This window comes from Podarcis cretensis (assembly GCF_951804945.1).
Source record: "Podarcis cretensis genome assembly, chromosome: 5".
NCBI lineage: Eukaryota > Metazoa > Chordata > Lepidosauria > Squamata > Lacertidae > Podarcis > Podarcis cretensis.
Genome location: NC_137174.1, coordinates 5,906,357 through 5,930,079, shown reverse-complemented (window position 1 = coordinate 5,930,079; position 23,723 = coordinate 5,906,357). Strand labels below are relative to the sequence as shown.

The window sequence follows — 23,723 nt, the reverse complement described above, 5'->3', positions numbered from 1 at the left end:
CTTTTCTCCTGTCCTTTGTAAAGCTAGTCAATATTTCATGAACTCTCATCTTTTTAAATTTTAAAGCTTGTGATTCTTTCCCCCCTTTTACCCTTTTATTTAAGAATTGCTTCATTGTGCTAGGTTTGTGTAAAGGCAGTTTTTTTTTTCTTTCTTCCCATGTAAACCTGTGAAGGTAGGCTTACATATAAGGGAATGAGCATATAATTGTCCCCTTATTTAAGGAATCTAAAAAGTTTGACCTCATTTCTGTAATGACTGAGGCCCTCAATCTGCAGGGTGTGCTGAATAGACAGACCATTGTGAATACAATAAACCTCATTAATGTCAAGAAGTTGCCAGGAAGGCCCTCAGGGGTCTTCCCTGACAGGAACACATTGATGCCTAAGTGATGTTAATTCCCCCCCTCCCATTGTGATTTTTTTTTTCTAAAAAAAAGAAGAAAGAAAGAAAATGAAAACAGTTATTTTAGGCCTTCATTTTCCTCCCCCATTTCCTCATCCCTTCCATATGATCTATTGGAGAGAAACCTGGTTGCAAACTGTAGGAGTATTGAGTGGAAAAAAAGAATGTGGGACGTTTACTAACCATACAGAAAATGAATACATTCCATATAGGCCAAAAGGGAAATCACAGTGTTTGCAATAGCTGAAGGGAGAACGGAGCTAAAATATTCACTAAAATTCACTGAAATATTCATAATGTCAACCGCTGGAGGTCTGCATCCCAGTAGTGAAAATGGGTTGACTACCCTTAACCTGGTCTCCAGTGAACAATGGCCTCTCTCCATATATTATCTTATTAAAAGAGAGAGAGAGAGAGAGAGAGAGAGGTTAAAATAACAGAGGAATTTTAACAGGACTAAGACAGAGGAAGAGGTTTTTAAAATTGCCCAGGTTGAAGCTGGAAAACAGAATGTTTACATTCAATTCCATGCCATAACACACTTAGTCTTTATGACATGTGGGCTGCATCCAACAATATTGCTCAACTGATGGTAAGGCAGAATAGGAAGAGACGCCGTTTGTTGTGATTATTGCGCCTTCCTCTGTAGCTCTCAGAAGACTCACACCCAAATATGCTCTGGTCCTCTGAAGCGGATTTGGAGTGAGGGGTTTTGGAAGCTGTTGGGAAGAGATCACCAAAAATTGCTTCCCTTTCTGGTCCACTGATGGAGATCTTGCCATCCGCTGAATGGCACCATTGTATACTGTCTGTCGTCTTCAACATGTTTCTACTGTTGCAGTTGTCATAAAAATCTAGTCAAGTCAGGTGATGCTTTTTATTGGGCTAGCTAGACTTTAGAAATACTAGAAATGAACTCTACTTCAACCATAGGGTTTTCAAGGGGGAAGTAAAATACGATGATAGTTTTTCAAAATCACTGAAGACAGTTTTGGGAATTTCTTTGGATGTACTCCTTTCTGTTGGCAGAACTTCAGAAACCCATATAGATGATCAAGGAAATCTCAGTGGGCTTTCATTAAGGAGAGAATACTGTACATGTGTGTGTGTGTGTGTGTGTGTGTTTCATATTAGTACCAGCATATCCTTATCAGGATAGCATATATTGCACTCTTGTGATTGCCTAGAACTTTATAAATCAAGTTCTTTACTTTTTTTATAGCCATTTTTATTTTAAACTATGTGATTATTAATCTCAAGGCACAACCAATTTCATCATACTGAAAATTCAAATTCCCTAGCAATAGGCCAGCTGCAACAGCTGCACTGCTTATATGAAATGAATATTAACTGTATGCCGTGTATACAAACCCCACCGGTCACCTCAAACATGACCTGAGACTAAAGGTTTCTTTTGTAACTGTATTGGATTGTAGGCTGTATTTTCACTCTGCTGGAGTCCAAATGGTTCTTTCTACGCTTCAGTGTCAATCACACAGGACCATGAAACTGATATAGTCTGAGGTCTTGACATTTAGCATGCCAGGATTGTACTGCAGATTGATAACTAGGGAGAATCACCATCAGCTTACATTTTTGAGGGGAGAGGGAAGGGAAGGCAAATGGAAATAGTTCTCTGGTGGATTGAGGGGAAGGAATTCTGCACATACAGATAATTTTGATTAAAGGTTCATTCCTCTGTACTGCAACTTCTTGTCTCTGCATGCCCTGGGTTTGTACACATACCTGTGAACATCTCCAAGGAACACAAACTTTGGCAAAAGAAATGCAAGCAGACAATGAGGGAATAAGTCCTATGCCGAGAACATAAATTTCTAGGCTTGGTATCTGTGAGTGATTCCCAACACATTCTTTTTGTTTGTTTAGACTCCTGCAAGTATTTTAAATTTTTGTTCCACAAATGAAACTTTTGCAACTAGGATGAAATATTCAAATGTATGGCTATTTCTCCTGGTCCCATAATAATGTGAGATTTGAAATACAGACCTTGCTGTAGGTGGGTGTTTTTCTGGAGAGTTGCCAAATTTCAGAGCTCTTGGCAATGTTCTCCTAGGTATATCAGATAGAAGTAGAATTCCAACATAAAAGAAACTTATCTTTACAACTCTGGATTTCTTTAGGGATCATTTGTAAATAGTGTTTTGTTAAGAGTGTAAAAATGATATATGCTACATTTGCAAATTTCTTTATATCATTGCTTTTAAGGTCATTTTTTAAATGCTGATATTATTTCTGGAATCCACTGTATGTGGAAGACCACAATCTGCTTCCCAAATGCCTGCCTGCCACCTGCTTTATCTAGCCTTGATTACTATACTGTTGGTGATCAGTTGATGAATATATGACCTGACTCTGCGAGGTCAAACGCTCAATGCTCCTCTCCCCTAAACGAGTTCTGGTTGAGAGCCAGTTGCACTGCCTGACACTCAGAAAGTGCAGAGCAACAAATGGGGTGTGCAGCATGTTGCGCCACAGGGAACATTTTGCAGTTTAATGAAGGAGAGGAACGTGGGGCCATAGTCAGTCTTCTGCACACCATCCTAAAGGGTACCAGAAGGTGGCCACTTCCTAAAAGAAAATTGTACCTTGCACCCTCTGTAAGTTACCAATGGGGTAGGTTGCTATGAAGCCAACCCAATGGACAAGAGGAGGGGCAGAGCTGAATGCACAATTGTGTTCTGTTGCACAACATGGATCAAAAGCGAAACACCCAAAACAGCGGGGGAAAGAAACAGCCATTGTTAACTAGTGCTATTATACCTTAGAGATCTGAATCTGTTTACTGAGAGAACCTCTTTTAATGCTTAGGTTGTGAATGGAAGATATGAATATAAGGGGTGCATTTTGCTGCCTGTAGGCTACTGTGCAACCATTCAGCGACAGCCCCAGCCCCCAGGGATCATAAGGAAGGAATAAAGACTATGACAACGCATATGGAATTAAACTTAGGCCACAACTTTATTGAACTTCAGAATGTAGGAAAACCTTGGCTTAGGCCTTGGGCATGTATCCCTCCCAGCCCCCCAGCCAGGGGAAACTGGGGCTCATCAGGGTAAATGGGATATGAGGGTGCTCTGCCAGACGTAAGTGTAGCAGGCAGCCCAGCCCATATCCCCACATGCAGGGCAGTTCACTGACGACCTTTCAGTGTATGGCCAGGGACACCCATATATATAACCCCTTTAAGAGGGGGACCCTGGAATCGCCGCCACAGGGGGGTGAGTCACCTATTCATGCCCCCCCAATAGGGAAGAAAAGACTAAAGGATTCCACCCAAGGCCATAACCGCCAAAGTTGTGACGAATTGCTACGGGGAAGACAAAACCTGTCCATGCAAGAAAATTTCTTCCCAGTCCTTCAACAGCAACCAGTCAAAGACCATAGCAGCGCCCACTAAACAGGAAGAAAAAAGTTAACCTGCAAACAATAAATATTAAACAAAGTGAGGGTAGGGAGGGTGAATCTCCAGAGCTGACTGCCTGGCTATTGTCAGCTCCACCCCCTATTTATAAATGGGGCTGGCCCCACCTCCCAGCGAGAAACTTGATTACTGAGGCTGGGCATAAACCTCCAAAACTAACACTGAGAGGCAAGCCAGCCCCTCTTGCCAGTAAGCTCCCTGGGAACTGTAGCACCATGAGCGATCCCGCACTATACAATGTATAGTGTGAGTGCTCATTATTTTATTTATGGGAACAACGACAGGTGTTTGTTTCAAGAGATAGCCTCACATTCATAAAAGAAAAACAGTTTATTAAAAAAAAAAACCAGATCAGCAGCAACAACATAGGAATGAAGTTGTGTTTAAAATCCCACCAATGATTCTTCATGTTTTAGAGATTATTTGGCAATCAGTAGAGCAAAAGGAAACCTCTTTAAAAGGTTTGCTCTTTTTCATATTTGAAATATTAACTATACTTTGGTGTCCTCTCCTAGCTTGTCATGTATTGATGACTGGCTTCTTAAAAATCTTTTTGTGACTATATTTCATTGAGAAATTGTTGTTCCAAATTATAGGTATAGGATGAGTATAGGTATTGCTTCCTATCCACAGAGGGCTTGGATTCCATTTTTAATTATTATGAGGTGCGTTGCCTGAACATGCAAGCATTCAAAGTGTGGCATGGGGTGTGCAAGCCAACGCCTTTGCAACCATTATGCCTCCTCAAGTCTTTCCTGTATTGCTCGGGGAAGATTCTACATGGAAAGGGGAAAAGACATTTCAGATTTCTGGGAACTTTCTGTTTTTAAAAAATGGAGATGTGAGAGCTAAGGAAGGGTAAACTGATCCCTCCTATCTACTTTTCTGGCAGAACAACTTGGTCTCTGTTGTACCCAAACCCACCTATTGCTTCCTGCCTCACTTAGACAATCCCTTCCTGATTAACTGATTTCCAGGGCTCAAGATCCTGCAAGGGTGACCCAGGCAAGTTTGAAAAAGCAACTTGGCAAAGCTTGTTTCCGCAAACGATACTGTGCGCCAGATTTTAATTGAAGGGAAATTTTAGACTTCCTTCAGTGAAGGTGTTTTCATTCTAGTATTTCCTATGGGATGGTAAGGAAAATCAAAATCAAAGTAGCTTTTTTAAAAAAATGAATGGATACAGTGGCCACATGCAGTTTCACAGCCTGAGCTTCTGTGGTATGTTTGTTGACAACGTATACACATTGCTAAGCAACTACCTCTTATAGTTCCAGCAATCTGTTGTGTCCTTTCAACACGTCCTTCATCGACATTCTCTCTCCACTTTTGACTGAGAACTTTGAAGTTCATTTATCACAAATGGCTGCAGCTGGAAATCTTTACAGGATATGAATGATCTGAACAAGGACTTCAAAGATTGGCTGATTTATAAGTGGTTTATAGGCCTATATAACAGGCCGACAGGAGCTGTGTCTGCCTTATTAACAGGTGTTGCTTCTTAATAGCAAGTGCCACCTTTTAATACTGATCTGAGGTTTACCATCTCTCCTAGGCCTGATGCAGGTGAGATTTGAGCCAGAGGATGAGATCAGATAGGGATCTGCAAAAGCCAATCCCAAGAACCCCCTGCCCTAGGGATCCACACACTTCTTTGATATTTAAATCCACCAGGACTGGGCTTACAATGTGATCGATGCCTCTCTGAGGGAGAACATGGCTCCCCCTGCTTAAGATGTCAGTAGTTAAAATCTTCCTTTGGGGAAAAATTGGGTCCTTTGGCTCTGGATAATTATTGCCTAGTACTATTCTTGAATAAGATTCTAGGAAAGGTGGTGGTTTCTCAGTGCTAGGTGGGCTTGGCTGATCCTCATTATTTGGATCTGTTTCAAGCTAGTCTCCAGGCTGGTTTGGGGACCAAACAGCCCTGGTGGGTGACTTATGCTGGGGAATGGTCAGGGTTAGTGCAACCATGTTGGTTCTCCTGAACACCTCAGCAACCATTGATACAATCAACCATGGACTCCTTCTGAGTCACCTAGTCAGGGTAGGTTTTGAGGACATGGTGCAGTCCCTTCTGGAGGGACATACCCCAAAGGTGGTACTGGGGAACTCCTGTTCTGCCTCATTGACCTTTTGGGTGCCTTAGAGTTCTGACTCTTCCCCCCATGCTTTGTAACATCTACCTGAAGCCACTGAGAGAAGTATGCAGATGACCATGCTACTCTACCTCTATTTCCCTCCAGCTATTTCTTGGGAGACTATGGAAACTGTGAACAAACGTCTGCACTCTGGGGGTGTATGAGGGCAAACAACCTGACTTAATCTAGATAAGATGATAGTGCTACAGTGGACAGGGAAGGCTGCATATGTGTAAAGCTGCACTCTCCCAGAAGACCCATGTGGGTGCTTCTGATTTTGTTGAGTTGCAGGTGGCATCTGTTACCAAGGCTGCTGTTTATCAGCTCTGACTGATTCACTGGTTGTGGTCCTGTTTGGAAAAGCTTCAGGTACTGATTCCTTGTTTGTGCAACAAAACATACATCACCAATTCTGTGCCAGCAGCACTGATTGTCAGTGCATTTCCAGGCACAAATTAATTTGCTGGTGGGAAGAAAAGGAAGCAGCAAGAGATTTTACTTTCTTGGGCTCCATGATCAGCAGTCATGAAATTAAAAGACACCTGCTTCTTGGGAGAAAAGCAATGACAAACCTAGACAGCATCTTAAAAAGAAGATACATCACCTTACCAACAAAGGTCTATATAGTTAAAGCTATGGTTTTCCCAGTAGTGATGTATGGAAGTGAGAGCTGGACCATAAAGAAGGCTGATCGCCGAAGAATTGATGCTTTTGAATTCTGGTGCTGGAGGAGACTCTTGAGAGTCCCATGGACTGCAAGAAGATCAAACTTATCCATTCTTAAGGAAATCAGCCCTGAGTGCTCACTGGAAGGACAGAACCTGAATCTGAGACTCCAATACTTTGGCCACCTCATGAGAAGAGAAGACTCCCTGGAAAAGACCTTTATGCTGGGAAAGATTGAAGGCACAAGAAGAAGGGGATGACAGAGGACGAGATGGTTGTACAGTGTTCTCGAAGCTACCAACATGAGTTTGATCAAAGTGCGGGAGGCCGTAGAAGAAAGGAGTGCCTGGCGTGCTCTGCTCCATGGGGTCACAAAGAGCTGGACTAGGAGAAGGGGACGACTAAAGAACAACAATCTTCAAACCCCACATAGGTTCGAGTGGTCTTTCAAATAACCTCATTCTAAGCTAAGACTGGCCATGGAGACTATGTTCATGGGCTAATTAGTAAGATCTATCAGGTTGGTCAGCACAATAGACAGGGCCTTTTTGGTGGCCATACTGTGATCCATGGTGATGTCCACCACCAAGAGAAAGTGATAGCCTAAGCAACATTGACATCAGCAGGACCTTGGACAAGGACCAAGGTGCTGGTTCAGGACCATGGTTAGCAATCCTGTAGCTGAAGAAGAAAATGTAGGATACACTTGCAGTGTCTGGGAGCGGCTGCCTGTTTCATAGTCAGTGCAAGAGTGTCAAGATGGAAGTGCCCTTCCACTGTACCCATGGTGCGTCTGACCAATTAAAGGGCCAGTACATTTTTCTGCAGTGGTTGGCTTTTTCTAGGCAGTGGGTTTTGTACTGCTTTGAGGAAACCTTTTTGGGATTTTTCTAATCATCTGAAAAGCCTATAGTCCAGTCATTGGAGTCCAGTGGCAGAGCTATGGAATCAGGCAATTAACAGGTTGTTAGCCCACCCACTGGTCAAAATGGCCCACATGGGGTGGAGATTGGAAAACTGTTAAAATGACCCACCAGCTAGAAAAAAATTCTACACCTCTGGAATGTCTAACTCTACATAGGTGGCTTATGTGAAATTATCATTTTACCTTAAGCCTGGTTCTCTTCTACATATATTCTCTGTCTCTGTTTAACAGCATGCATTTAAAATTGGCCGTGGGTAGTATCTTTAGAGGAAAGAAATCTAATTCTTCCCATGAACTCTGTTCTATCAAGAAATCAGAAAGATAACTCGAGTCTCTCTGGTCAATGAACACTTAATCAGAGAGATAACAAGACTTGAAATGGGATGTGCTAAGCTACTAAAAATACCTTATCATTGTCCACACCCCGTCAGCAGCTTCATTCTGAAAATTCCCAGGAGACGTTCCAAGAGAAAGAGGAAATCTAATTTTGTGTTTATCACTTTTGTTACTTCCCTTTTGACAATACTCATCATGCTTAAGAGTAATGCCATTCCTAAGAGGGCTGAATGTTTCACGCTGTCTATTTAACAATTACTTTTTGTTCACCATTTTAGCTACATTTCCAGCTCTTTAAGGCCAAAGCTGGACATGATTTTCTCTGAGTAGGAGAGACAGGTTCTGATAGAAAGCTCATAGTGGAACATAATTTTATGGTGAAACTCATTTATTGAATGATACAGGTGTGCTCTGATCTTTCCTCAAAACCAGCCTCACTGAATTCATGTTGGCCACTAACACGCATAATGAATATGAAACATTCACCAGCACACACATTGTACTCTCTTATTCTGCCAACTCTCCAGAGCCAGTTTGGGTGGCAGGAGGGCACACAGGGGGAGAGGTAAAAGCCTCATTGCTCCAATGGGACTCCTTGCCTTGGTACCCACTAGCACAACTGTTTAGTTGAATCTAACCCTCTGAAATCACTGGATTTGACACCATCCATTTATTATAAAGAACATGAGTGTGACTTAGTGGGATACAACCCTAAGAAGCCCTGACGCTGTTCATTGTGTGGCCAGTTCGCCAGGCTATGCAAGTGGTTATTTTCAAACACAGGAGAGTCAGCTGTAGCCTGTCTCCATCAACCTCCTCCTCCTCCTTCTTCCTCCTCTTCCTCTTCCTCCTCTTCCTCTTCCTCCTCCTCCTCCTCCATGTTACTTGAAGTTGCAGGGAGTGGTGGGGGGGTGGTAATAATTACTTGAACACAAGAAGGAACACCCTCCCTGCCCTCTGAGAATTAGCATGTTGGCAAAAGGTTGCACTAAAAAGCTACTTTTTGTATACTTTTGTATATCTGCGAAGTTTTCTGGAGTTGTGGGGAAGCCTTCCAACATTCAGTCTCCCACTTTCAGTCCATGAGCAACTGTTCATATATAAAAGCCCTTAGATTTCCAGATGCTTGTAAGGTTATGCAAGTGGGTTCATTCACTTATTTTTAAATAGCAGAAGTGAATGTTCTGTTCTGATAATGGTTCTGATAAGAAGAAATGGCAGTTCTTGCTTCAGAATAAATGCAATACTCTTCCAGTCATTAATGCCTAAATGTGTAATTTCCAAGCTTATGGAGAAAAAGAGAATGACTAGAATCTAGTGAAAACACCTAGTTCTGTTTTATTTATTTTTCCATATACAGTTCAGGTGTTTTGACAGATGGGTGGACTTTATTTTTGTAATCGTCTAGGGGGAGAAATCTGTGTAATATAACGTAATCAGCATTATGTACCTTTTGTGTTTTGTTTTTTTTAATCCTTCTGTGCTTGGCTCCTAAGTTTTTATTTTATATACCTTTTCATTGTTTGCTCAGGCTGTGTATATAATCCCTTCTATCTGTTTGATACACAAATATTGAGAGCCGCTTAATAATAAATAGAGAGATTTTGTTGCTGAGAAAGACATATGAATTTTAAAGTGGTGACTGTTGGCAAGAAACTCCATCGCTAACATTTCATTCTTTGGTTTAGGGTGGTTCTTGTTCTCACTAGAGAACTTTGGAACTTTATCTGAAACTAAGAAATTGACAGGATAAGAGTGCGGAAGGATGGCCTGATGAAGCCAGAAGAGACTCATGTTAACATTGGACATTACTGATTCTCAAATGGTGTCATAATGGGAACCCTGTTGTCATGAGAAATCTGTCCGATGTCAATGGATATTTTTTATGTAAAATCTCCATTCTACGAGCTCCTCATGCGTCTTAAACGTAATGGGAGCTGGGTGAATGGGTGATGAAAGCAGCAGGGCAACTTCTGGACACTTCCAAAGCATCTGCGTGTGTTTGGATCATGGCCAAAAGAAGCACAAAGTAAATGTACTGTTTTTAATAATAATAATAATAGGATGGGAAATATATGATGAAAACAATCTCCACTTGAACTGCAGTCAGCACCCTTTCACACTCTTCCTAATAGAGCAAATGACGCCCTTTGGATGAATAACTTTGATTTGACAAGCCATTGTCAGCCCTTGTTCACCTTCTGTAGAAAGGGTGTGATGTGATCCCTGCTTAGGTCTCGCCCACTGAAAGTAATGGAACTAAAAGTCCTTAACTTTGGCTGGAGCAAACCCATGCTTCACGACACACAAAGATTCATCTCCAGATCTATAAAAATAATAGCAAATGAGACAATGCATGCAGAGTGTTCAAGGAAAGCACTACAGATGTGCAGTACGCTATTTTTCCATTGACAAACAACCTCCCAATTGTAGCTAGACAAAAGATCATTACTGGTGTGGAGTTACATGTGCAAATGTTCCTCTGAGAAATTAATATAATATAATATAATATAATATAATATAATATAATATAATATAATAATACAATATAAAATGATTATATAATATAAAGGCTAGGTTAGAACTCTTCTCCCAGACATATATCTTTTTCTATTTCAGAGATCATTTTATATGGGGGGGGGTGCATTTAATCATGTGATTTCCACTTGCAATTTGAAGTGGCATAGCCTAGGAACAGTGTTCCCGTTTGTTGAGGGATTTGTGTAGATCAGGAATAAGCGTTCATGCACTTCAAAATTATGTGCTTCCTTATTTTCCCATCTGTTATATTTAGAGAGAGAAAGAGAGCGCTTGTGTGTGTATGTGTGCGCGCGCACACACGCACACACAGGCACAAAGCCATTGCTGTATTTGCCAACATCTTACACCAAGATCACACAAGCTTTAACTACTCTGTATTGTTAGCATTGGCTCTCCCATTAAAGAACAAATATCCTGTCGGCTGGAGGGTAAGGCAGCAACAGTGAGCTGCTGCCAAGTTGGACAAGCCCATTTTGAAGACGGCTAAGTCATTCCAGGCTCAGAGCCAGAATAGCGGGAGGAACTGCTTTGCATTGAAGTCGGCATACTTTGCCACCCGTTTCCAGAATCACACTGTTTGCCAAGTTTCACAGCTAAGACATGTCTGAATACCATCATACCATCGCTCTGTGGAGTGAAGGGGAGAGCCCTAATAAAATTGGCAGAGTATTTCAGTCTTGGCTATGTCATAACAAAGCCCACAGGGAGGCTTTCCTATACCATTTGGCAATCTTTTCACAAATGCAAATTTAATTAGGCTTTATGACAGCCTGCATCTATGGGGCCCAATACAGTTTTTATTGGCGTTTCCTGTTTCCAATGGAGTATGGCTGTTTGGGTGGCAACCAATGTTAGAACTTGTCCCGTAGAGAGAAGGAAAAGGGGTGGGTTACGGTAGGTAGAGCATCTTCTACAACCGACATCATGGTCCTATCTCTCAAATGGTGACTTTCAAATTGGAACAGAAAGTCAAGTCCGGGTGTCATTCTAGTCTGAGACAACAAACAATTTTATCGCATCTTAACAATAAATTGTTTTATTGTGTCATAAGATTTTGTGGACTGTAGATTAGAGGATTATACAATGGTTGAAGCAGGCCCTAGTGCAGAAAAGGTCCTCAAGTTGCTGCAGAGTCTTTGCTGCTATACAGTGGTGCCCCGCAAGACGAACGCCTCGCAAGATGGAAAACCCGCTAGACGAAAGGGTTTTCCATTTTGGAGGCACTTCGCAAAACGAATTTCCCTATGGGCTTGCTTCGCAAGACGAAAATGTCTTGCGAGTTCCTGCGGGTTTTTTTTCCTCCCCCCCCCTTTTCTAAGCCGCTAAGCCGCTTATCAGCTGATCCGATAAGCCGATAAGCCGCTAAAAGCCGCTAAGCCACTAATAACGCTAATCCGCTAAGCTGTCAATGGGCTTGCTTCGCAAGACGAAAAAACCGCTAGATGAAGAGAATCGTGGAACGGATTCTTTTCGTCTTGCGAGGCACCACTGTAGACTAAAATGACTGCCTCTCTGGGATATCAGACTGGCAAAAGATTAAATGCATATTTTAATATGTAAGCCCTTTGAGTCTCTCCTATGCAGGTGAGAGACATGGAGAATACTACTGTGTTAATTTCCTCTTGATATTTTGGTGGGTTTCAATTCATTAACCATGGTGTCCAGTCGGAGTGACACTGGAGTGACACTGGGACACTGGGTATCTGAAGAAGTGTGCAAGCACATGAAAGCTCATACCAATAACAAACTTAGCTGGTCTCTAAGGTGCTACTGGAAGGAATTTTTTTATTTTGTTTTGACTATGGCAGACCCAGCTTTTTCTTTCCATTCTGTCTGAACCAAGATGGGGTATAGATGTACTCGACTGATATCTGGAGATGGTGACAGGCTAGATGAGGGCCAAGAAAACACAGTTAAACCTTGATAAGATGGTGGTGTTGTAGATAGGTTCATGTGGCTGGGAACTGGGAAGACAGGTAGCTTGTTTCGGATAAGATACAGTGGTACCTCAGGTTACAGACGCTTCAGGTTACAGAATCCGCTAATCCAGAAATAGTACCTCGGGTTAAGAACTTTGCTTCAGGATGAGAACAGAAATCGCGTGGCGGCAGCACAGCAGCACCGGGAGGCCCCACTACCTAAAGTGGTGCTTCAGGTTAAGAACAGTTTCAGGTTAAGAACAGACCTCCAGAACGAATTAAGTTCCTAACCTGAGGTACCACTGGACTTGGGATATGAGCAACATACACTCATGCACAGACCAGTGGGGTGCCAGAGGCAGATCAGAAGACACATGGCGGGTTGCATGTGATGATATTGGTCCCCCCCCCCCCACGTGCGGGGACAAGATGAGTGAAACTATAGTCTGATCGCAGCCTATGAGAATGTCAGCAATAGACACAATGCAGCCAACGTTCATCATGACTAAGGTTGAGCTCCTGTGTGTATTTCATAGGGAAAAAACTCCATTCAACAAACTGACATCAAAGTAATAATTCATAGGACCTGACAGGCCCAGTAAAGCAAAGAATGAGAATTAGGTGGCCACCCTAATGCAATTTACCTGGGAGTGAGTCCCATTGAAATAAGCAGACCTACTACTAGGAGTCCGACTAACAATGAGTATCACCCAGTATGTTTTGTTGAATCAAACAGAAAGTGGGGGGAAACTTCACTTTGAACTCTTTCCCTCAGTGGAGATGAAATCTTTGCCATCAATTTTATGTCGTTTTTGTGGTTTAATATCCTCTTTCACTCACTTTTTTCCCCAGTTGCATAAAATATATAAAGGAAACTAATCTGTTGTGGCTGTATACGGCTGTAATGGAGCTTAAAGGCTCTTTTAAAACAGCTGTAAAACACAGGAAAGCTATTTTAGCCATTGCAACTGGAATGGAAACTTTCAATGGTAAATAAATTTATTTTATAGTTGAAGGTTTATTGCTCTTAGTAGCCCCTCCTAGTGTTTCATTAGCTCTTTTATTTCTATAATCCATCGTTAAAAATACGATGCGTTGTAGATGAGAGACAAATTAAAAAGAGAGGGTGGGATACATATTTTGCTGTCAGTTATATTAGCATTAATTTGGACAAACTCTGTTGACATTAATAGAGCAGCACTGTGTAAATCCAAAGTAATTGATGGAAGAATTTAGCCTAAGGGGGCAATTCACATACCGCTTAACACTGCCTGTAGTCTCCTTGACTTCATTGTAGCTTTGTGAATGCAACTGGTCTGCAAATCCGTATCTAAGAATTCTAAAGGCAGTCTAGCAATAAGCAGACCAGCTTCTTACTTTGTGACTTTTTCAAAAGGCCATATCTTGGTGGCTGAGTCCATATTTTGCGTGTGGAAGATCCTAACATTATATCCAGTTCAAAAGATCTTAGGTAACAAGAATGGGCAAAAACCCTGAAGAACTCCTATCCACTGCTCAAAGTAGGGAACAATCTTTTCATCCCGATATGTCATCACAACGTTTATTTTATTTTTTTTTTCAGAAGAAAAGCTGAAAAACAATATGAATGCTTTCACTTCTTATCTTAGGACCAGCATACTTCAAAGGGGATCATTATTATTTCATTTGGATAGGGTTGTTTATAGCTTGCTTGTGAAATAGCCTGAAGCCCACCTGCCAGGCTTCATCTCACCTGCCCTGACAGATTCACTGTGCTTGACAGGCTTCCCAAATTCTCATCAAATGCTGAGATGTTGCAGATGAGGGAAACTGAAGGAAATTCAGGAGACGGTTGCCTAGGGGGCAGGGGGTTGGCTTCCAAACTGGCAATTAGTTTCCACAGATGTACAAGAAGTGCCAGGAGGAGATGGAGCCAGGAGGTCTTTTGAGGAGAGACTTCACCTCCTTTCCCAACCCTCGCTGGTTCCATTATGAAATTGTTTAAACTTACAGCAATGTGGGCAGTAGTTTGTTTTCCTCATATCCCAAACTAGCCATCATTTTATGTTGCCTTTTGCTTCTTCAAAGCACACTTGAGCCCAGCTGCTGTCCACATTCGGCATGTAGGAGACTTTATACTGCAATTGCTCTGCACCTCCTTGAGGTTGGAAGATGTTCTGCTCACATGGCCTTTTGGCAAGGATGTGAAGCTCACCTGTTCTGAAAGGCCTATGGCTTCTGCATAGGCACTGTAGCCTTTTTTGCCACTGCTTGTGAAGCTGTTTTTTCAGACTGTGTATAATTATTATTTATGTTCAGTTGGAAAGCCACATTGAGCCTTGGAAGGTTTAAAATGAGAAAGCAATGGTGAGTAGCTGCAGAAGTTGTTATGTAGCATGCCTGTGACAAAGAGAGGATTCAGTATTTATGCTGACTTATTTTATGCTCCTTTTTTGCCCTTTGTAGAAAGAATGTGCTAACTTTGTCAAGGTGCTTAAGACTTACAACCAAACTCATTTGTATGTCTGTGGAACTGGGGCTTTCCATCCCGTGTGCACATACATTGAAGTTGGAGGTCATCCTGAGGTAAGTCTGCATCTAAATGCACCAACTTAAATTTTCATTGAATCAGTCATGAGTTTGATGTCTTCCAAAGGAATACTGATGGGTCTGTGGATGGCAGTGAAGCTTTTTATTTCAGTCCTGGTAAAGCTATATCGTAATTCAGAAATGTAGGGACTGCTGCAATTGGAGTTAAGCATCTCCAAGCCTCATTTTAAGCATGTTCTCTAACCTCCCAATGAAACCAGTGGGGCTTAAAAACCCTTAGCTGGTAGATCACACCCATAAGCCATTTTCTGACTTTCTTCATGATTAAATACATTTAGCATAGCCTCTGTGGTTTCCAAGGCCAGCTGCTCACGTTTCCGTTTCTGCTCATGACTGATAGGTAGCTATCTAAGCATGTCCTATTATCAGCACCTTTGTTCTGGTGCCAGTTTTCCCCTTAAGAGCCGCCTCCCAGTCTGTGGAGTTTGACACCACAGCTCTTTTCTCCCCATCTGGAGTGTACAGAGCATGCCACATACGTGCATTTCCCAGTTTTCATATTTATCTGGAGATGGTTTTTGTCGAGTCAAATGAGGCCTGGCTTGTTTCATTTGCTCAGTTCTAAGTGCACACACCCAACCCTGGAACTTTCAGGCATGAGAGCAGCGCTCTTGCACAATTCCCACAGATTTCATTGGGTTTCCCGCATGAGAGTATTCGGCAGATTGTGCCACTTCTTTCTCTGCTGTCCTCCGTGTCCGTTGCAGCCCAAACCTACATAACACCAAGCACAGATTATGGGATGTCTTTGTGTGTATGTGTAGCTCCCCAGTAGTGAAGATAACCAATGAAGGAGGCCAATGGAAACCAAAGGCTTGCTTGTTAGCTTACGGTTATTTATTTATTTGTGACATTTATTGCATTTCTAGCCCAACTTTTATCCAAGGAGCTCAAGGGGGCATCCATGGTTCTGCCCCCTCTTCAAGGATTCCCCATAACCACCAAGGTCCAAGGTCAACCAATGAGCTCCATGGTCTCCCAGGTCCTAGTCTAACCATTACGCTACACTTGCATTTTTGAATAAAAAAACCCCACCCCACTTTGCAGTTATGGTGTAGCTGCACATGTTGTGCTGAAAAAGGTCCCAGATTCAGTTTCTGCAGCCTCCAGAACTCAGATAGCAAGGCTCAGTGAGCTGCTGTTAGACCATAGTTGTCTAGACTGACCAACAGAAGGAAAGCCGGACTATGGCATGGGCTTTACTGAGACACCGGCAGTCTTTGACCCTTCATCAACTGTCAGGGACTACCCACAGTTTTTCCATGAAGCTGCAGAGGAAGAGAAGGGAAGCACTGACTCTGCTAAGAGATCAGCTGGTTTCGTGCTCTTTTTAAGCATTTAGCAGTAGCCATTCCATCAGGCTCTCAGCTGGTCATTAAAAGGAAACTAACTATAAGAATTGGTGCATGTTTCTTCTTTTTCTCCTCTACAATCCCATCCCTTTTCCCTTTTATGTTATGTCCAGAGAACTGCCTTGTTTTCGTTTTGATCCACTCTGGGAGCCTTTTCAGCTGAATAAGCAGGGTTTTGAATAAATCTAGTTGCATGTGTTCTGTGGAAAGCAGGGACCTATAGCTTCCTGAATTTGCCCAGGGAGGGAGGGGACAGGATGTTCTGTATTAAAAGAAGCCCTTGAAAATAAGGGCCACATCCCAAAACAGGAAAAGCTGTTTTGATGACCTACAGACCTACCTGGGGTGAAGCTGAACAACCCCATTCAGCTAGACTGATAGGCACAGATGCTGGGCTTCTTTGGCATCCTAAAACTATGTATGTATTAGAAACAGAGGAAGCTGACTAGCCTTGACTCTTCACTAAGCTAAAGTCATTCCATCTTATTTGAAGGTATCATTGATATTGTACCCTTCAGCCTCAAGAAGGTTCACAAGGGATTGAATATACAACGCAAGTCCCAGCAATGAAACAAGAAGAATTTACAAGCAGGGCAGCAGTTAATTTAAAAAATGCACTGGTAGTACAATAATAGACATGTCTACTCAGGAGTAAGTCCCATTCCATACAGTAAAGGTAAAGGTAAAGGGACCCCTGACCATTAGGTCCAGTCGTGGCCGACTCTGGGGTTGTGGCACTCATCTCGCTTTATTGGCCGAGGGAGCCAGCGTACAGCTTCCGGGTCATGTGGCCAGCATGACTGAGCCGCTTCTGGCGAACCAGAGCAGCACACGGAAACGCCGTTTACCTTCCTGCCGGAGTGGTACCTATTTATCTACTTGCACTTTGACGTGCTTTTGAACTGCTAGGTGGGCAGGAGCAGGGACCGAGCAACAAGAGCTCACCCCATCACGGGGATTCGAACCGCCAACCTTCTGATTGGCAAGTCCTAGGCTCTGTGGTTTAACCCACAGCGCCACCCACGTCCCATTCCGTACAGTACTTCCAGGTAATTGGCAAATGATCGCTAAAAAAGAATCCCACGTGCAATGGTTCAAGCATATGGTGCCAGTCCTGGCCCCTGCACTGGCTGCCACATAATTTCCAGGTGCAATTCAAAGTGCTGGTTTTGACCTACAAAGCATTAAATGGCTCAGGACTGCAAGATCTCAAGGACCACCTTTCCTGATATGAAACGACCTGACCCTGTGATCATCAGCTGAAGCTCTTCTTTGTGCACCTCTTCCACATGAGGTCTGCAGGGTGGCAACATGAGTGGCTCCTCATTTGGGGGATGCCCTCCCCAGGGAGGCTTGCCTGATGCCTTTGGTACATATGTTGAGGTGCTAAGTGAAAACATTCATCTTCTCCCAGGCCTTTGTCTGATTAAACAACCCATGGCCTTTTAAACTGGGAGGGGTGGGTGGGTATTATTTTTGCTTGTTCCTGTGTTATGCATTTTTGTGTTTTTATATTGTGAACCACCCTGTGATTCTCAGATGAAGGGTGGCATTGATCTTCAATAAATAATAATAACTGAGTGCTCCGGTCAGTAAGGACTGGTTGCCCTTGCTTGGGGGAGACAGGAGACCCACATACCGCATTTTTTGCTCTATAAGACTCACTTTTTCCCTCATAAAAAGTAAGGGAAAATGTGTGTGCGTCTTATGGGGCGAATGCAGGCTGCGCAGCTATCCCAGAAGCCAGAACAGCAAGAGGGATTGCTGCTTTCACTGCGCAGCGATCCCTCTTGCTGTTCTGGCTTCTGAGATTCAGAATATTTTTTTTCTTGTTTTCCTCCTCCAAAAACTAGGTGCGTCTTGTGGTCTGGTGCGTCTCATAGAGCGAAAAATACGGTACTTGTTTCAATGTTCCCTACCCCATGGATGCACAACACCAGCTCATAGGTGGAAGACTAGATGCTCAGCTCTCTCTGTTTTACTTGACTGATCCAATCTGATCCAATGACATTCTGTTAAAACAGCAGCAGCATTAAAATTCCACAATCTATATTAAGGGAATATATTTATTAGGTTACTTGGAACATAATAGGTCTTGTAAAAGGCATTCCCCTAAAGTGTTGGGTTTTTTTTTTTTTTTAATTTTCCTTATGGGTCTGCATGGCTACCTTTACTTATTTGTGGATTTAAACTTTCACATGCTCAGGAATAGTTGGAGTTTCTCCCATCACTTCATTTTCTCTTTGAGGTTTTTCTAATATACAGTGTGATTGTATTATACTAAAAAATGTTCGATATAAAAAAGATGTTTTACTTTTGTTCGTGAAGTAACTTGTCCAGTTATGCTTCCAAGGACATTTCAAATCCATAAAACAGATTTGCCTATGTTTTTTCCCCCCTGAGAAAAAAATGCATTTACTCAGAGACCACCTCATGAATTTGACATTCAAGTCTGCAGATTGCTACAAAAAATAAATACATCATTATTCAAGTGAAAGATGCTACACTTAATTGTTTTTAAAAATCAAATTTCCATCTTGTAGAAAAAATTAACATATTCCTCCAGCGATGATTTAAGGACTACGAATATCTCCCCCCTCCCATATTAAAACATCTATTAATTTTTAAATGCTCTTTCTTCCAGGCATACAGTTTTATAGAGCAGGTTCTTGTTATACTCTTGAGAGATTTATTTCAACATGTATTTTTGTCAATTATCAGTTGTCTCTGGACCACACACACAAACACACACAATAACACTGCTTACTCCATTAAACTGATTTTTTACCCCTGAGTCCCATTTGGGAATTGGTAGACGTATTAATTAGCTTAGTACCGTAAGATGCATGTCAGTCAGTTATTGGGTATCTGCCAAGAAGACTGTCTGCAGATAGATGGCAAATATGAGATCATTTACTTTTACAGTTTTATAAGCATGCAAGATCACACACACACACACCCACACACACACATAGGCACTTGATCAACAATTTATGGAAAGAGAGATTAGAGAAGAGAAGCTAGCATAATTTTTTCCACCAGGCACATACTGTCAAATGGAACTATATATCATTATCCATACTCTCTCCAACTCTCTCCTTTCTGTACATTATGTGTGGCAAGAGCGATTAAGACTGTTTTGGTTGGAAGGGTCCTTTCTTTCCACAGCTGTTGTGTTTAAGCACTTAATTTTAGATTAAGGTTGCAACAATCACATTTACATGGGGCTGTGCTATACTGACCGCACTGGGGCTTACTTCAGAGTAAACATGCCTAGGCTAGCGCTGTATTTGTTTGTTTATTTGAAAGAGTGTTCACCCAACTATCAAAGTGTCCTGTCCCTGCAAGGCAGTTTACAAGGCTCCAAAACACGTAAGAATACAATAATCACAATTTTGACATTTAAACATAGATTAAAAGCGACCAGCAGCTAATTTGGTTTTCTCAAGTACAGCACAATTCAACCAAATATAGACTGGAACAAAAATGATTTCAGAACTCCTTTTCTTTTAAATCCAGCAGTAATGAGAGCATATCTATTACCCAGTGAAAAAATTCCAAAAGACCCTTATCCCTGGTCCCCATTGGGCTAGCTGCTGTCACTGGTACACCAGAAAGCAGGGTGTCTGTGGTTGCTCTCAGTGCCCAGGTAAACTCATTCAGGTGTGAGCAATGTGTTGAATAACTTAGTCCCAAGCCATTTACGGCAGGCATAGGCAAATTCTGGCCCTCCAGATGTTTGGGACTACAATTCCCATCACCCCTAGCTAATAGGACCAGTGGTCAGTGATGATGGGAATTGTAGTCCTAAACATCTGGAGGGCCGGAGTTTGCCTGTGCCTGATTTAGGGCTTTAAAAGCCCAATCAGTTCCTTGATATGGATTAACAAATGAACAGGTGGCCAATCTGGCTGACACAGAACAGGTGGGATATACAATGGTGCCCCGCAAGACGAATGCCTCGCAAGATGAAAAACCCGCTAGACGAAAGGGTTTTGCGTTTTCGAGGCGCTTCGCAAGACGAATTTCCCTATGGGCTTGCTTCGCAAGACGAAAACGTCTTGCGAGTCTTGCGATTTCCCCCCTTTTTTCTCCCTTTTTCTAAGCCGCTAAGCCGCTAATAGCCGCTTAGCCACTTAGCCGCTAAGCCGCTAATAGCGCTAATCCGCTAATCCGCTAATAGGGTTGCTTCGCAAGACGAAAAAACCGCTAGACGAAGAGACTCGCGGAACTGATTATTTTCATCTTGCGAGGCACCACTGTAGTCTCATTCCCACAAGCATTCCTGCTGCCTTGTTCTGTTTCAGAGCAGTCCTCAAAAACAGCAGCCCCCTCCTTGAAATTTTTTTTGGGGGGTGCTCTTGGCCCCCCTTATATGGCACTCCTACCTGGATGCAACCAAGGTACTTGGCCCTGTGGCTTTGTCAGCTAAGGTTAGGTAGGTCCATAGCTGCCGAAGAAGCCTAAGCCTATAAAAAGCCCTCCTAACATGGACTTCACTCTGTAGTCACCTCCGTAGTCAGCTGTGAGTCCGGGAACATTCCCAGACCCCGTGGTCCTTTAAGGGGAGTGTGATCCCAACCAAAGTAAGAGGTCAGCCTCCATTCACATTAGCCGGATTCCAGATCCACAGTACTTCTGTCTTATTTGGATTATACTTTGCCTTATAATCCCTCACTCATGCCAGTGCTATTGACGGAAAGCGTAAGTACAGTGGTGCCTCGCAAGACGAAAAGAATCTGTTCCGCGATTCTCTTCGTCTAGCGGTTTTTTCGTCTTGCGAAGCAAGCCCATTGACGGCTTAGCGGATTAGCAGCTTTTAGCGGCTTTTAGCGGCTTATCAGCTTAGCGGATAAGCGGCTTAGCGGCTTAGAAAAAGGGGGGGGAAGGAAAAAAAACCCGCAGGAACTCGCAAGACATTTTCGTCTTGCGAAGCAAGCCCATAGGGAAATTCGTTTTGCGAAGCGCCTCCAAAACGGAAAACCCTTTCGTCTAGCGGGTTTTCCGTCTTGCGAGGCGTTCGTCTTGCGGGGCACCACTGTACTTGAAAACCTTTCATTTAGTGAAAAAGCTGCCATGGGTGAATGGTTTGTAATTTTATTGATAGTTAATTTTTTTGGTGATGCAAGTATGTCTATGCCCTCCAGGTTTCCCAAAGTAACAAGCACACAGGCACATACAACCATGCATATGGCTGTATAAAAAGACATGTACAGTCATACCTCGGGTTGTACATGTACAGTCATACCTGCGTTTTTTCGGGTTACGGACCGCCGAAACCCGGAAGCAGTGGAACGCATGTGGAGAAGTGCCAAATCATGAACCGCGCATGTGCAGATGTGCCGCTGCAGGTTGCGGACGCTGCAGGTTGCGAACGTGCATCCGCATGGATCACGTTCACAACCCGAGCATCCACTGTACATTAACATACGGTAGTTACAGCATTAAGCTGCAGAAATATAATGCCACATATATGTTCCTTTTCTTGTATAAGTTGAATATTATTATTGTTCAGGCTTTTTTTAAAAAAACAAAAATTCAAATTAAAGACTGACAATTCACAATCTCCCCTGATTGTGAATGCACGTAGCAATGCAAGTAAATCAGGGTTGAGTCAGAACTGCCCAAACCCATGGTTAAACCCATTTAATTTTTTTTTTTTTTAAAAAAATAATATTTATTAAGAGTTTAAAAATTACAAAAAGAAAGAAAAGGAATTAAACAAATCAACATAATAAAATACGAAAACAGAAACAAAAACACTACATAAAACATTGAATTAACAAAACAAAACAAAAACAATTAAAAACACTTCCAATGTTTTCAATCTTAGCTTTCATTCACTTGTTTCATTGACTTCCTCACGCCTCCCTTTTTGTATTCCACTTCAATTAACTGTTTCAGCAGTTCCTTTCCATCTTCCTCTGTTTTCTGTCCTGTAATTAATCTTAACATATTCTAACCTTGTTTTTTTTCCTTTAATACATTAACAATCTACCTGTACCTAGTTCCTTATAACATTTCTGCCAAAGCCATATAACTTCATTCCACCATTTTTCTATAGCTCATTAATTTTACAATATTTCTGTAAATAATCTTTAAATTTTTTCCAGTCTTCTTCCACCGACTCTTCTCCCTGGTCTCGGATTCTGCCAGTCATTTCTGCCAGTCCCATATAGTCCATCAACTTCATCTGCCATTCTTCCCGGGTGGGTAAATCTTGTGTCTTCCAATACTTCGCGATGAGTATTCTTGCTGCTGTTGTTGCATACATAAAGAAAGTTCTGTCCTTCTTTGGCACCAATTGGCCGACCATGCCCAGGAGAAAGGCCTCTGGTTTCTTCAGAAAGGTATATTTAAATACCTTTTTCGTTTCATTGTAAATCATCTCCCAGGTTAAACCCATTTAAACCAGAGTCTCTCCCATGCCTAGTTGTGTGGCGATTCCCACCCCCTCCCACAGATAGAATAAATAAAGACACCGGACACAAGAATTTAGGTTAATGGGTGAAAAATGGCCACAACTTTATTGATTACAGGTAAGAGCGGTATTGGCTTTAGGCATTGGCCCTATCAGACTAACCGGTATAACCGGGAAGGGTTAAACACCAGCAGGGGGAGCCCCTGAGATGCACATCCCTAGGCGCTCCCCAAGGGGTTACCGCTCAGGAGCGCGCTTTAGGCCCTAGCCTCCGTAGGTTTCGGACGAGGCGCCGCCCCCCAGAGTCCTTTAATGAACTACCCTTCAACATTTGGGGGAGGTGATGGCGTTCCTCCCCCCCAACTCATTTGCATAATAATACCCCTGCCAATGCCTAACCGCCCAAACCAAAGGTGTTGTGACGTTTTGCTACGAGGTAGGCGAAAAAACCAAGTGGCTTCCAAAATACAGTGGTGCCCCGCAAGACGAACGCCTCGCAAGACGGAAAACCCACTAGACGAAAGGGTTTTCCGTTTTGGAGGCGCTTCGCAAAACAAATTTCCCTATGGGCTTGCTTCGCAAGACGAAAATGTCTTGCGAGTTCCTGCGGGGTTTTTTCCCTTCCCCCCCCTTTTCCTAAGCCCTAAGCTACTTATCAGTTGATCTGCTGATAAGCCGCTTATCAGCTGATCCGCTAAAAGCCGCTAAACCGCTAATAGCGCTAATCCACTAAGCTGTCAATGGGCTTGCTTCGCAAGATGAAAAAACCGCTATATGAAGAGCCTCACGGAACGGATTAATTACGTCTTGCGAGGCACCACTGTACAGCCAATTAGCCAAATGGAAAAACTCCTACCAGGCCCCTTGCGGCGACCAGCCGAAGCCCATAGCAAACCTAGAGGGTGGGAAACCGCAGCTGCTGAAAGGAAAGAAAGGGGCAAGCACGGGCTGCCCCGACCTTAAATGCCCCCTCGTAAGCCTCCACC

The 23,723-nt window shown here is 42.7% G+C and overlaps 1 protein-coding gene across 1 annotated transcript in view; it reads left to right on the top strand.

Annotated features, from left to right (window-relative positions):
- The window catches only part of SEMA3A (semaphorin 3A), a 190,841-nt gene that overhangs the window by 71,958 nt on the left and 95,160 nt on the right, over window positions 1-23,723 (top strand). The window contains exon 4 of the mRNA XM_079975176.1: window positions 14,821-14,940. Coding sequence (XP_079831302.1) covers window positions 14,821-14,940 — 120 coding nt within the window. The remainder of the gene's footprint in view (window positions 1-14,820; window positions 14,941-23,723) is intronic.